Source organism: Brienomyrus brachyistius, chromosome 23 (genome assembly GCF_023856365.1).
Source record: "Brienomyrus brachyistius isolate T26 chromosome 23, BBRACH_0.4, whole genome shotgun sequence".
NCBI classification, from domain to species: Eukaryota; Metazoa; Chordata; class Actinopteri; order Osteoglossiformes; family Mormyridae; genus Brienomyrus; species Brienomyrus brachyistius.
Genome location: NC_064555.1, coordinates 16,754,649 through 16,769,538, shown reverse-complemented (window position 1 = coordinate 16,769,538; position 14,890 = coordinate 16,754,649). Strand labels below are relative to the sequence as shown.

Sequence of the window (14,890 nt, the reverse complement as noted above, 5' to 3'; positions counted from 1 at the left end):
GCGAAGGTGACGGGAGACAGAGATTATATCCGTAACAAGTACTGATACTGATTCAAACTTCCACTATGGGGCCGTTCACACACTGGAGAATATAGAGACACCAGTTCACCTGGCTGCATGTCTCTGGACTGTGGGGGGAAACCGGAGTAGCTGGAGGAAACCCCACAACAACACAGGGAGGAGAACATGCAAACTCCGCACCACCAGAGCCATAGAGGAGACACAAACCCTGGTCCCAGAGGTGTGAAGCAACAATGCTGACCGTCAACCATCTGACCTCGAAAGTTTCTTGAGATTAAACTAAAAGTGAGTGGACGTAATTATTGTAATATGAGTTCACTTCACATACTGTACATATAAATAACCAATAAAATCCTTTTTATGGTACGACAGTGATTTCATACAATGGAATCTTTGTCTCCCATGTGTTAGCGGTAATATGGTAATAAACATCACTGAGCCGTTAATGTGTCCCTCTGATGGCTGCCAGGAAAACCTGCAGCGCAGACGCTGAAACGATTCATAGCCAGTTAGGGACAGCAGGGAAAAAGTTCCCTCCAACAAAACTGTGAATTAAATAAAACTGCTGTAATCAGCTTGTGGCAGATTTTCTTTTTCCCATAAATCACCGTTTAATGAATGCGTAATTAAAGTGATGAGAATGGATGTGATTTCACTGTCATTTCAGGCACATAATACCCTGCATTTTAGGACGATTTCCGCAAAAATATGTTCAGATTACTCTGTTTTCCAGTGCCTATTATCTAATTATATATTAGTTATTGGAATGACGAAGAATACAAATTACTATTATTAAACACTAATTTTAATGTTGGTTACATGAGAGAACAGATTGTGTCAGTGAATTTCAAATGACCTAAGGAGGGAAGATATTAAGTGACCATTATTTTAAAAGGTCCAACATCGAGCCAAAAGTATCAAATGAGAAGAGTGATGTCATAAAGAAAACTTTCTTCATGAAGAATCTAATCGGATGACATCCTCACACCTGCAGGTATGACAATGAAAATGTCGCAGGCCTGCCTGCGCTTTGTATCCAAGGCTTTTGGTGCCTTCAGGAACTGAAATTAAAATAAATCACAGCTCAGGTTTGATTTGTGTCTTAAGCTACGTAACACGCGTAGAATATCTGAGGGGGTCGAGCTGCCGTCACCAAATGTCAACAGCTATCAACCCAGCCGCCTCAAAACCTGCCTAAAGCAACGTTTACTGTTATATACAGGAGCAGAGCGGCCATTTGGAAGTTCAGGAAATTCCCTGCTGGCCTGGTCTAATGAGGGAAGGTTGCTGGCAAAATATACCAAGAGAGACCCCCCCCCCCCCCTCCCCATCGGTGTCAAAATGTGCCAAATATAACGCTTGACAACAACATCCTGGGCTGATGATTTTTTTGCCAGTCCGTTCCTGGTTATGCATTTGAAGTTTACAAAGCGATTTTAAGAGAGTACACTTTAAACTTTATGGGAAACATTAGGCACACAGCCAGGTAGTAAAATTACGGGTTTGAAACCCCCCCTCCCCTCCATCTGAAATTTGTTTGCTCCCAACCAGGCAGGTAGTAAAGTAACAACTTTGAATGCCCTCGAAATTTGACGGATCTCGAAAACACATTTAACTCACAAATCACCATCACAGTACGAACTGTGAACTTGTAGGCCTGTATAAAATTCAGCACACTACGCGTTTAACGTTGCGGTGATGATACCCATCCATCCATCCATCCATTTTCTGTAACTGTCCTATTTTGGGTCATGGGGGGTCCGGAGTCTATCCCAGAGGCCATGGGCACAAGACCAGGAACAACCCAGGGTAGGGCACCAACCCATCACTGGGCACACTCGCACGCCAGTCACTCACACGCCGGTCACTCGCACGCCAGTCACTCACACGCCGGTCACTCGCACGCCGGTCACTCACACACCATACACTCGCACGCCAGTCACTCACACGCCGGTCACTCGCACGCCGGTCACTCACACACCATACACTCGCACGCCAGTCACTCACACGCCGGTCACTCGCACGCCGGTCACTCGCACGCCGGTCACTCACACGCCATACACTCGCACGCCGGTCACTCACACACCATACACTCGCACGCCGGTCACTCACACACCATACACTCGCACGCCGGTCACTCGCACGCCGGTCACTCACACACCATACACTCGCACGCCGGTCACTCACACACCATACACTCGCACGCCAGTCACTCACACACCATACACTCGCACGCCGGTCACTCACACACCATACACTCGCACGCCGGTCACTCACACACCATACACTCGCACGCCGGTCACTCGCATGCCGGTCACTCGCACGCCGGTCACTCGCACGCCGGTCACTCACACACCATACACTCGCACGCCGGTCACTCGCACGCCGGTCACTCACACACCATACACTCGCACGCCAGTCACTCGCACGTCAGTCACTCGCACGTCAGTCACTCGCACGTCAGTCACTCGCACGTCAGTCACTCGCACGTCAGTCACTCGCACGCCGGTCACTCACACACCATACACTCGCACGCCGGTCACTCACACACCATACACTCGCACGCCAGTCACTCACACACCATACACTCGCACGCCGGTCACTCACACACCATACACTCGCACGCCGATCACTCGCACGCCGGTCACTCGCACGCCGGTCACTCGCACACCATACACTCGCACGCCGGTCACTCACACACCATACACTCGCACGCCGGTCACTCACACACCATACACTCGCACGCCGGTCACTCACACACCATACACTCGCACGCCGGTCACTCGCACGCCGGTCACTCACACACCATACACTCGCACGCCGGTCACTCGCACGCCGGTCACTCACACACCATACACTCGCACGCCGGTCACTCGCACGCCGGTCACTCACACACCATACACTCGCACGCCAGTCACTCACACACCATACACTCGCACGCCGGTCACTCACACACCATACACTCGCACGCCGGTCACTCACACACCATACACTCGCACGCCGGTCACTCGCACGCCAGTCAGTCACACACCATACACTCGCACGCCGGTCACTCACACACCATACACTCGCACGCCGGTCACTCACACACCATACACTCGCACGCCAGTCACTCGCACACCGGTCACTCACACACCATACACTCGCACGCCAGTCACTCACACACCATACACTCGCACGCCAGTCACTCGCACGCCGGTCACTCACACACCATATACTCGCACGCCGGTCACTCACACACCATACACTCGCACGCCAGTCACTCACACACCATACACTCGCACGCCAGTCACTCGCACGCCGGTCACTCACACACCATATACTCGCACGCCGGTCACTCACACACCATATACTCGCACGCCAGTCACTCGCACAGGCACACCTGCAGGCAATTTGGTAACTCCAATTAACCTCATCATGTTTTTGGACTGTGTGGGGGGGAAACTGGACTTCCTGGTGGAAACCCCACAATGACATGGGGAGAGCATGCAAACTCCACACACGTGTTCGTTTATATTAAATTTAATGCATTTAATTAAATTATGATAATTTCTTTTCCTTTGATTTTTTTGTGGTTTGCTTAGTTCTTTCCGTTCAAATGTTGCTGCATTTTTTTCCACAGGAAAACCGTACATCTTACACGCGCCATTCATCCATGACCCTGATGTCAAAATATGCAGTGTTCTTCCAAAATGACCAAGTGGTTTCACCTTAAATTACCTTGGAATTCCTAAATCTGCTTCATTGCCACACAAACCGTATTTTTTTTTTAAATAACATGATTCTGAGAGCTAAAATTATGGCACCAACAGTCATGGGATGATATTCAGTCTTCAAAAAAACTTTATTGAGACATAAATAATAAATTAATCAGGTATTATATTGAGGTACTATTTCAAATTGATAACATTTAAAGAAGGACTAGCTATACAAGTGATCTTCATGAATAATGAGGTCATTATTTCCTCAATCGCATTGGAAGACTCTGATTAATTCTTTAGCAATTTATTGCTTTACAGGCATTTTTCGTTTTGAATTATCATAACTGTTATATAAGAAAGATGCAAACACGGAAAGGTGTGATCTGGTACAAATGTACATTCAAGCAATCGACAGAATCGAAGAGAAAGAATGCATGCAGAGAGCTTGACCATGCACATCACCGCAGTAAGGTAACCCGCGGTAAGGTAACCCTCGATGCCGCCTCTCACGGCCCCGTGTAGAGCGGACAGTCTGGACCTCCACCTAGCGGCTTTCCGCGGACTCGCTCGTCCAACGCATGCAGAGTGAAACGCAGGCGGGAAGGAGATTAGTCTACTATACTGCAATATAATGGCATTCTTCAGCAGGTTTACCGTGCTCAGGGAGGTTGTGGTCAAAATGCTAAATTAATAAGTATCGTTTGGTAAGCATTCACGAGCTCAATCGTAGTAATATATGATTAAGCGACCATTCCCATTTCTATAATTATTTTTTGTAAATTCTAAGAGTAAAGGGTCTGAAACGGGCAAAAGGATTATATTTACTTAAATTGCATCCGGCAGCAAGGCCGCAATGGCAATTTGACAATTACCGCTTCACTGTCTCCCCGGCGATCACACCTATTGCCGGAAGTCTACCTACTGTTAACCACCGTTAAAAAAATCAGTAACTAAACAAAATATGGGGTTGCTTCCTTCAGCGTATGTTTATGAATATCCACGCACATGTTAATCGACAGGTCTGAAAGTGTATTTGGTTTAAGAGGAATAGCATACGCATATCCTTATTTTCACTTAAGTTGAGCCCTTAATCGTTTGCAATAAATGGAAAACAATACAAAATAGTCTAAAACATAAACTGTAATTGCGTTAACCGTTTAAAAAACGGCAGCAGTCAATTAATAAAATGCCGATAAATTAGCAAAAAAACACCAGAATATTTATTCATGGAAATTAAGCTATTAAAAGCCAGTTTCCAAGCAACAATTTGGCTTAAACATATAAAATTTTTCAATTATGAATCTTTAGTAATTTGCATTGTACAGATTCATTCAATGACCACCGGAGCACGTGCATTTAAGACCCCTGTAGCGCACGTGCAGTGAGGAGCAGGGCTGAGAAATGCGGTCCCTTAGCGCGTGCCTCAGCGCACCACTTTGACAGCAGGACTCGGTTTCCTTTTTTAAGTGAAGAAAATGATATCGGTCTGCAGATCGTTTGTAGTTCATCTCGATCACGGAACAGATCAATGGAGCAGAACATGCTGTTCGCAACCAAGATATTCTCACTTTCGCCACCCTCTGGTGTACTGAAGACAATACGCCCAATAAAATGTAATTAAGTATAAACTATATCGAACTATAAAAATATATAATGAATCCATATTATTCATAATTATCCATAAATATATAATTAAAGTTACATAAAAATAAAATTTGATAATTTTATTAAACATAAAGGGAAAAATATCAAAGGATCTCGACATAGTACAGAAGTTTTCACTGAAGAGAGTCAGGATTTCGATCTCTAGTTTCATTCAAAGCAGTTCAGGGGGTATTCTATCAAGCAGGATTTCTTGCTTAGATTGGTAACTTGTCGGATTTAAGATAGTAAATGTAAGTGAATGACGATAGTCAATTTAGCATAAATCCAAGACGTTCTCGGGCAAAGCAAGAAATCCTGGTGTATGGAATATCCCCCAGATCCCATTAAGGTGTTGATTAAAATCAAAAACAACACAGGACAGATACTTCAGGACAATAGCTGACAACTACTTGGTGCAAACTTCCAGTCAGGTTAAATTAAGCCTATGTTTTGTGGTTTGTGAGCTGGACAGTGATACCTTCTGTGAACGGATGGATTCTCAAGATTTTATTTTGAAAAAGTTACTACTACGGAGCCCCTTTAGGGAATTATGCAAAGAAAAAGAAAATCAACATTATGTTACTTTCGCGTGCACCCGAAATAATTCCGCGTGCGCACTCAAAAGAAAGAGTATTTTATTTTTTGCACAGGCCCCTTCAGGGGCTCCGTAGATTCCAATAAACGACAAGCGAAAAAAAACAGCAATTCTGGACACTGGAATCACGTGGAATCCCGCTAGCCTTTGTTCTTATTTCTTATTAATTTAGCTAATTATTTGAATTTAAAATGACCTCACCACGATTTTACTGACCATTGGATGCTAACTGATATGCTTTTTCCAACACAGTTGCAGCATCTAGGACTTTTGTACATCAACAACCAGCGAGCCACCCTGCTGTAAATCTCACTCCTACAGCAAAACGCATCACCTGAGCAGATACAAATTATGATACACTGTCCTCATTGATGCCAGTATGTTTCTTTAAACAAAATACTAGCTTTATTCACCTTTTGAATACAATCCGAGACATTTCACTCAAATAATACTTTTTTGTTTTACTATGGCTTTCAAAAACATACATATTACTAAGACAAAAAAAAAGACTATAAAATATATTGTCTATATAAGCACCTACAAGGTGTGTGTAAGAAAATCAGTGGAGCAGAGCAGATCATAAAAAAATAAAACTGAATTCGCAACATTTACAAAACAATCGTGCGATAAATCTCTATGTGGATAGAAACAAATCATGTGATACGAGTGCGGTGTATTCCAGTTCCGTCCGTTAAAATTAAGTAAATGCCACTAGGAGAAACTACCAAAATAATCAAGCTAACACACACAGTTTAGGTGTCCTACTGATTTAGATCATTCTTAACACGTCAAGCCGAGCTGTCGGTCTGAAAGGAGCAGCAGCTTTCCAAAAGCGGGAGGAAGGAGTTCAAGTTCGCCGAGTTTGTTCTGTCTGGGCCAGGCACTCAGGTGGTTCCTCCATACCAAGAACACGAAGATCGTACTTGAGGTCTTGGCAAGCCTGGTCTTGCTAGCTTGCCTCCCAATAATGAACTTGGGATGCAATGAATCATGGGATTGGTCTCGTTTGGTGAGGATGCCAACGACGTATCTTTGATATTTGAGGTGGGGATTTTTACCTTCCTCTGTACTCCTGTTCTTAGAATTGGAGCTGGTCTTCAGTCAGGGACGAAGACATAAAACGGTTACAGAAGACCCCGAGAACACAAGTACGGTCAAGTATGCATATTGAGAAACCCTCGGTTATCATGGTGGCCACGTGGTCATGTGACTGTGCCTAAACCTACGCAAGGACAGGTTATGAAGTCATATTTTTAACTTAACATGCGGTTAACGTTTCCAGTACAAACGACAAGAGCGCGACAGCAGATGTCGGTGTTATATAACTGGGTAGGAGCCACCTGAGTGGATTGTGCCACAGCGGCGGCTGAGGTGCTGAGCTGGCGCTTGAAGTTGATGTGCTCAGTCGAGCAAGGGGTTGGGCCCTGGTAGAGGTCGGGGCCTGCCTCACAGTTTAAGGCCACAGTGGTAGATTTACACAAAAAAATAGTGTAAAAATAAATGTAAAATGCAGGTGGGAACCTTAATACAGAGGTGAGAATGATGCTTTACGTAAAAAAAGGAGAACATGATCTGATTAGGGAAGAAGGTCCTGGCTTTACTACAGGTTACGTGACAGCCCTGATGGATGTCCTGGTCAAAGTGTATGGTGGAACACAGGGATGATGACGGAGAGAAAGTGCAATGCAACGAGAGACTGAGCTGAAGGAGATGACAGCGGTGAATCACAAACCTCTTCCCTAAACAGAGCAGGATGAAAGTGACCATCTCTGCTCCATTACCGCTGCTCACGTCCAAACCTTCTCCATCACATAACACAATCTTTGGGAAGGTTTCGCTTTTACTCATTTTCTTTCTGAACATTGCGATTAAACTGAAATCTGCGATGGACATGCGAGGGAGGGGGGGATCATTGAGTTTTACCTCCCAAAAAAACTCAAAGAATCTGTAGATGAACCAGTAAAAGTCACTGTGGAGGCAGAGTCAGTTGAGGACGAGGACGGATTTGCTGAGCGGCTTCCCGTTTTGCCCTCGGTCAAGTGCTGAGTCACAAACCCGAGGCCACCTGTCCACAAATACTCCACAGTGACGCTGACAAGGGGACATTCCCGGGAAGCTCCCAGCCTATCAGCAGAGAACATCTGAGCCCAGTCAGGAAGCGAGATTCTCCAATTTCAGTGCCAAAATCAAACAGATCTGTAAAAAATATCGCATTTTCCCCGACCCCAAAACTTTTTGTTCACATTCTTTGATATTAATTCATAGACAACAAAAAGATACAGGAGAAAAACCTCAAAACAAAAGAATCGCAGAATCTGCCAGCCTTGCATTGTGTGCGCCGGCTTGTGCTTCCGAGCCAGGCGACCGAGACAGACGGATGCGTGAAATAACGCTTGCATATCAGTAGTCGGGGAGTACCCGTTCATGCCCGTTCACACCCGAGCTGAGGAAGAAAGGCTCGTCGCAGCAAATGGTCTTTGCAGCCATGTTTGCAGCCCGTTCATGCTTAGACGTTGGCCCTCTGTGGAGAGTCGTCACGGCTCTGGGACGATTGCCATGAGAGGAAATGGCCAGGAGAGGGCGATGCGCGACACATAAAAAAGGCAGGAAACGAAAGAAGGGGAGAGGCTTAAGAAATGGCACAGGGAATTGTGGGTAGGATTTGTTTCAGGAATTGGCATTACCAGGATGCCAGAAATCATCAGCCTGGGGGGGGGGGGGGGGGGATGGTAAAAGTTATTTCATAATTTACCGATTCTATTAAATCACTAACGATTAGTTACATTCGGTCTGTCTCTGTTGGGTGAGCCAATCCGTCTGGGTGGGCTCTGCCAAACCCACCGTAGCCATGCCCACCCATAGCCACGCCCCTAGTTTCTAATTTCATGTATGAGAAAAGAGGAGATAGATGCGTGTCAGATGGTGAAGGTTTGGAATGAGGGTGAGGTGGTGAGGTCGGCCTTCCGGGATATTTCCCGTCAGTCCATGGTGCTGCTCTCAGAGCGGGAGATGTTGAGTGTGGTGGCAGAGGGGAAGAGCTCCTGGTGATCAGTTGGGCTGTGGTAGTCGGAGGTGAGCTCGGCCTCCAGCAGGGAGGACAGGGTGACATGCGAGGAGCCCTTCTTCAAGCACTGCGTATAGAAGTTCAGCAGCATGTCCAGTTTGCTCTCGATGGACTGCACCTGTGGACCATGTACCAGTTAACGCTCCACTTTCATCTGAAAATGACCTGAAGCAGCCTCACAAACATGCTGGATATTTACTGGAGCAACTCAGTGGCCTATACTATGATGTGGGGTTACTGGCTTATCGGGGTAACTTGTCAGATTTAAGGTACCACAGTTCAAATGGACTTCACTTACATTTTCCCCAGACGACCTTAAATCCGACAAGTTACCCCGATCAGCCAGTAACCCTGCTTCGTAGTACAAGCCCCAGGTGAGGTCAGGGTAAATCAGGGCAACAACTGCAATTACACCCCCACATTCAGGCATTCAGACCCACGCCTGTGTGGTCTACACCTTTAATGAGTAGATGCCGCAGATCAGAGTTCTGCCAATGACGTCATCAGGATTATGGCCTGGTTATGTCCTACAGCAACTCATTCTGTTCATGATTGGTCATTTAATGTCGCTAAACTCATCCCCACAATATATGACTGACCACCATCACTCTCCGCTGGTCATGTCATCTGCTACAGCAGTCACAGTGGTAAAAACTCAGTGGACGCCGTACCTGTTTCTCCACCTTCTGGACACGTCCCATCATGCTCGGCTCCTCGTGGGGGTCCAAATCCAAGGGCAACTTTTCCCCCTTTTCATGCCGTACCTTCTTGTCGGGCTGACTGGCTCCGCGGCCCACGATCTGATCCACCCTGTGACGTAAGGGCTGTTTAGAGGCCTTGTGTATATAGCAGCTGTCACGCGTGCAGATCTGTGTGTGTGTGTGTATGTGGGGGGGGGGGGGGGCTTACCGGCTTTGCAGACTCTTGATTCGGCCGAGCATATCCAGGTGACCCGCGGAGTACTGCTCGATGACATCCTTCACGTCATACGGACGCAGCGTCTCCTTGAACTTGCGCTTCGCCACAAGGAACTTGAGGGTCCTGCTTACAAAGGGCCACAAATGAGACAAACACATGATCTCAGTTAATTAGCTGAAGTCATTCAAATTCTGTTATTACATTCATTCATTATCCAAACCTGCTCATCCTATGCAGGCTCACGGGGGTCCAGAGTCTATCCCCTATGCTTGGGGCGCAAGGCAGGGGAACAACCCAGGATGGGGAACCAACCCATCGCAGGGCAAACTCACACCCCCAGGATGGGGCGCCAACCCGTCGCAGGGCACACTCACACCCCCAGGATGGGGCGCCAACCCGTCGCAGGGCACACTCACACCCCCAGGATGGGGCGCCAACCCATCGCAGGGCACACTCACACCCCCAGGATGGGGCACCAACCCATCGCAGGGCACACTCACACCCCCAGGATGGGGCACCAACCCATCGCAGGGCACACTCACACCCCCAGGATGGGGCGCCAACCCATCGCAGGGCACACTCACACCCCCAGGATGGGGCACCAACCCATCGCAGGGCACACTCACACCCCCAGGATGGGGCACCAACCCATCGCAGGGCACACTCACACCCCCAGGATGGGGCACCAACCCATCGCAGGGCACACTCACACCCCCAGGATGGGGCACCAACCCATTGCAGGGCACACTCACACCCCCAGGATGGGGCACCAACCCATCGCAGGGCACACTCACACCCCCAGGATGGGGCACCAACCCATCGCAGGGCACACTCACACCCCCAGGATGGGGCACCAACCCATCGCAGGGCACACTCACACCCCCAGGATGGGGCGCCAACCCATCGCAGGGCACACTCACACCCCCAGGATGGGGCACCAACCCATCGCAGGGCACACTCACACCCCCAGGATGGGGCGCCAACCCATCGCAGGGCACACTCACACCCCCAGGATGGGGCACCAACCCATCGCAGGGCACACTCACACACCTATCACACCTATGGGCAAGTCAGAAACTTCAATTCACCTTAATATTTTTGGACTGTGGGGGGGGAAACCAGAGAACCCATGTCGACATGAAGAAAACATGCTAACGCCACACAGAGGCGGGGCAGGGAATTGAACCCTAATCGTCAGAAGTTTATAGAACAAGCATGTAATAATCAGGTGGAAATAAGAACATAAGAAATTTACGAATGAAAGGAGGCCATTCGGTCCATGAAGAATTTTAGTTTGAAGACAATTTGAACACCACTGTATGAAGCCAGAGACAGAGACTGCAGCCACCCTCCACAGACTGCTCTCGGCACGTCAAAGCCAGGCCTGCCCTCCTAGCTACGTTAGGCCTGCTGAGTAAGGAGATCCCACCTACCTGCTGTGAAGCCAGGGGGGTGTCTGCAGCGCTGTGTATGCCGCCCTCATGTGGTGGTTATGTGAAATGCAGCCATCTCACCCTGACTTTGAAAACTGTGAAACAGTTTCACAGTTTGCGTGTCGATTATAATAGCGATCCCGTGTACGTCACTAAATTCTACAAACCACTAAAGGATCGATATAGACCCTGACGAGGTAATTGGGCCTGAAGATTTAGGACTTTAATCACGCTGTTGACATGAGGACGACGACAGCTGGGCGACTATAGGGGGCCGTAACGGAAGCACAAGCGAATGTTTCACTGCCCCCTGGGCCCCCGCAGCCTACAGCGCCACACGACAGCAGATCCTGCTTTTAATTGTCTCTCTATTGGCCTGTTCTGCGCCTGCTGGCTCAACAGAAAGGAAAGTGCACAATGACCTCGCGAAAACGATAAAACAGCAGCCCTAACCCTGTCACCCTCTGCCGTTACAGATGGGGTTATGGGGGGGGGGGGGGGGTTCTATTTAATTCCTCGCATGAGGAAACATGCCATCTCCCATGAGCAGGTGGGGTCACTGGGGTGATCCCCGCATGTGACGCAACACAGCTGCCTCAGTGGGTGGGCGGGGCTTAGAGCGGGGAATCCAGCCGGCACAGCCAATCACGCGACAGGATGCCTGCACCCCAAGAAAACCTGCACGCTTCACAATCTGACCCGACAAAAGGAAAATTAAAAACCAATAAGCAAACACTGAGGTTAACTCGCTCCTGACATTAAGCACCGTCACACTGGCCCGGACATTGCATGGTACGTCTACAGCAGGAAGCGGTAACACGTGTGAACTCCTCTAACAGCACCTGTCCTTTCCGTCATTCCTTCAGTGTCAGGCTGGAGAGCGAAAAGCCCACATGTGGCCTGGCAGCTTCCCGCGCCCAACACCCCCTCCGGCTCGGCGGGTTTCCATGCCCCCCCGGCACAAAATCACCGAGTCCAGCTGTGAGCTCATGAAGACTCTTCTATTATTCTTCAGTTATTTTTTTCTGCAGATTCCTGCAGAATTTCTCCATGGCGGGCCTCAGGTAGAGGTGGGGGGCTGGATACAAGAAACAAAAGAACGACTGAAACCCCCCCCCCCCCCCTACAAAACTAATTTACTTCTCATTTGTAACTGCTCCCCCTGCCCCGACAACTTTTTACAAAAGTGCTGACGGAGGGGCCCGTTCCCCCCCCCCCCCCCGTGCTGCAGCTGTTCACACCCGTGGCTATCCCCAATTTCCGCCTCCTTCACTGGTGCCAGTGTTGACCGCTTGGCACCACATCCTGTGCCATCAGCGCGCCAACAGCAGCCACGGCACCTGGAGCAGAAGAAACTCTTATTGTATCCTGTTGGAAAACGAGCCGTTTAAAAACTCGACAGCTCCGGTGAACGGCCAGCCGAATATCCCTCTGATTACGTGCGAGAGATTACAGCACATTTACATTTACGCAGAGCAGGAGGCCAGAAATGCCGTCGGCTGCCGTGCATCTTGTGTATCATAGCAGATAACATCCCAGAGGCGCCACAGTGTATAATTCATTTAAAATGTTTTAAGTCCTTTACAAAGCCGGCTATATATAGATATGATCAATGAAAGCCCACTAGGTACCGGCCACAGCGGAGGAGGGCTGCCTTTTGCATCGCTGTGAGTAGAGAGTGCAGTTTCCACACATCCCACCTCACTCTCCATGAGACAGACACATGGATATGTGCTACTTTTTGGGAGCTTGAGCGCAGGGTCTGACAGCAGCAGCTTGGGTTAAGGGCCAAGAATATAAGAACATAAGAAACGTACAAACGAGAAGAGGCCATTCGGCCCATCAAGCTCAATTGGGGAGAACTTAACTAATAGCTCAGAGCTGTTAAAATCTTATCCAGCTCTGATTTAAAGGAACCCAGGGGTTTAGCTTGCGCTACACTAGCAGGAAGACTATTCCATACTCTAACTACACGCTGTGTAAAGAAGTACTTCCTCAGATTCATTTCAAAATGTTCTCCTGCTAATTTCCACTCAGTCAAGTGCATAACCGTAATACAGGATCTGAACCCAGGCCCTTAGAAGCGTGAGAACGGGGGGGCGCAGCATTACCTGCTAGGTGATCACTTGCTGTGTTCAACGAAACAAAAAAAAAAATCATACAAAAAACAGAATGAGAGCCACGGACCCGGGGGCTCTGTGAGGCACACCAAACCGCACACTCCACACATTTCCACCCCGCGCTGATGAACAGCCAGTCGACTGCGTCCAAAGCCGAACGTCAGCATTTTGCACCTCGCTAATTTTAACACCTTTCCCACCTCAGAACATCCATCTTTGCTGAAGTTCCTGCATAGTAAAAGGAGAAAATAAACAATGTTGTAGCTCTGTAGCTCACCGATGAGCCTTTGGGCAAACACCTGGTGACCGACCCCTGGCACAAACTCCCGAGTGGACCGTCCGCACGCCCACTCAGGCCGGCAGGTCCTGCGGCACCGACCCTGTCCCAGGGTTGTCTCAGTGCAGTGTGTTCTGCCCCGAGAACGTGGACCTTCACATTGATGTTTCACCCGATGAATGAAAGGAAGACAGGAAAGGAACGCGAGGAACTGAAGACGCGACCCCCCCCTGCACGCAGAACAGAGGCAACGTGCAGAGGAGCGCGGAGCAAGCCGGCCCCACATGGCACACCTGCGTCACTGGGTCTGTGCGGCAGTGACCCAGTTACTGGAGCAGAGAGGAAGCGGCTGAACTTTTGCATGCGTGCGGCTCGTATTTTAATCGCACGGCAGCAAGTGGTGGCCGGTCCAAATTTCGAATGTCGATTCAGCAGAATAAAAAGCTCAGCGGAAGCTGTTCTCGTCTCGGACAGCCCCCAGGAACATCGTGACGCATGCAACAAATGGGGCAGACGCACATACAAACAGGAGGCCCCTAGGTGGGGGACTAGATGGGGATCTGTACTGTGCCGCCATGGGGTACCTCATCCCAGTAACACCGTCTAGGAGGGAGGGAGGCCGACAGATCCACACTGTCCACGGGGGGAGCAGGTAGTGGGATTTTGCTACAGGATGTTTACGCTCAAACACAGAGGCCCTTCCCTTGCTCAGCATTACCAGTCTTAATGAAACATGCACATCAGTGGACCCCCCCCCCCCCCCAGCCCCTCAGGTCTGTAACGCAACACCAAGGTAATTACAGGTCAGTGCTTTCTGCTTAGTATTGATTTCAGCTGCGAGGTCAGAAGTGATCCTAACATTATGTCTTAATAATTAACAAGGGGGAGCGCAGAGCAGGTCTGAGGAAAAACAGAAGTTTCGGTCCAGGTGAAGGATGTACTTATTATTGCTTATGAAGAGGAACATCTAATGCATCTGGGCATCTGCAGGAAGGGCTATGGGATTACAGCGATTAAAAGAGGGCGGGACTTCAGGAGCTGGGGGTGGGGGGGACACCGTGTCAGGAGTGCGGGTGGGGGGCACCATCTCAGGGGTGGCATTGTGAAGACAGCCCAG

At 48.9% G+C, this 14,890-nt stretch overlaps 1 protein-coding gene across 2 annotated transcripts in view; it reads right to left on the bottom strand.

Moving 5' to 3' along the window:
• Positions 1-3,841: 3,841 nt before the first annotated feature.
• The window catches only part of LOC125719376 (potassium voltage-gated channel subfamily KQT member 4-like), a 47,051-nt gene continuing 36,002 nt past the window's right edge, over positions 3,842-14,890 (bottom strand). For both annotated transcript variants that reach the window (XM_048994081.1, XM_048994082.1), the window contains 3 exons: positions 9,935-10,066; positions 9,697-9,835; positions 3,842-9,143 (listed from right to left, as the gene is read on the bottom strand). In XM_048994081.1, coding sequence (XP_048850038.1) covers positions 8,940-9,143; positions 9,697-9,835; positions 9,935-10,066 — 475 coding nt within the window. In that variant the 3' untranslated portion in view covers positions 3,842-8,939. The remainder of the gene's footprint in view (positions 9,144-9,696; positions 9,836-9,934; positions 10,067-14,890) is intronic.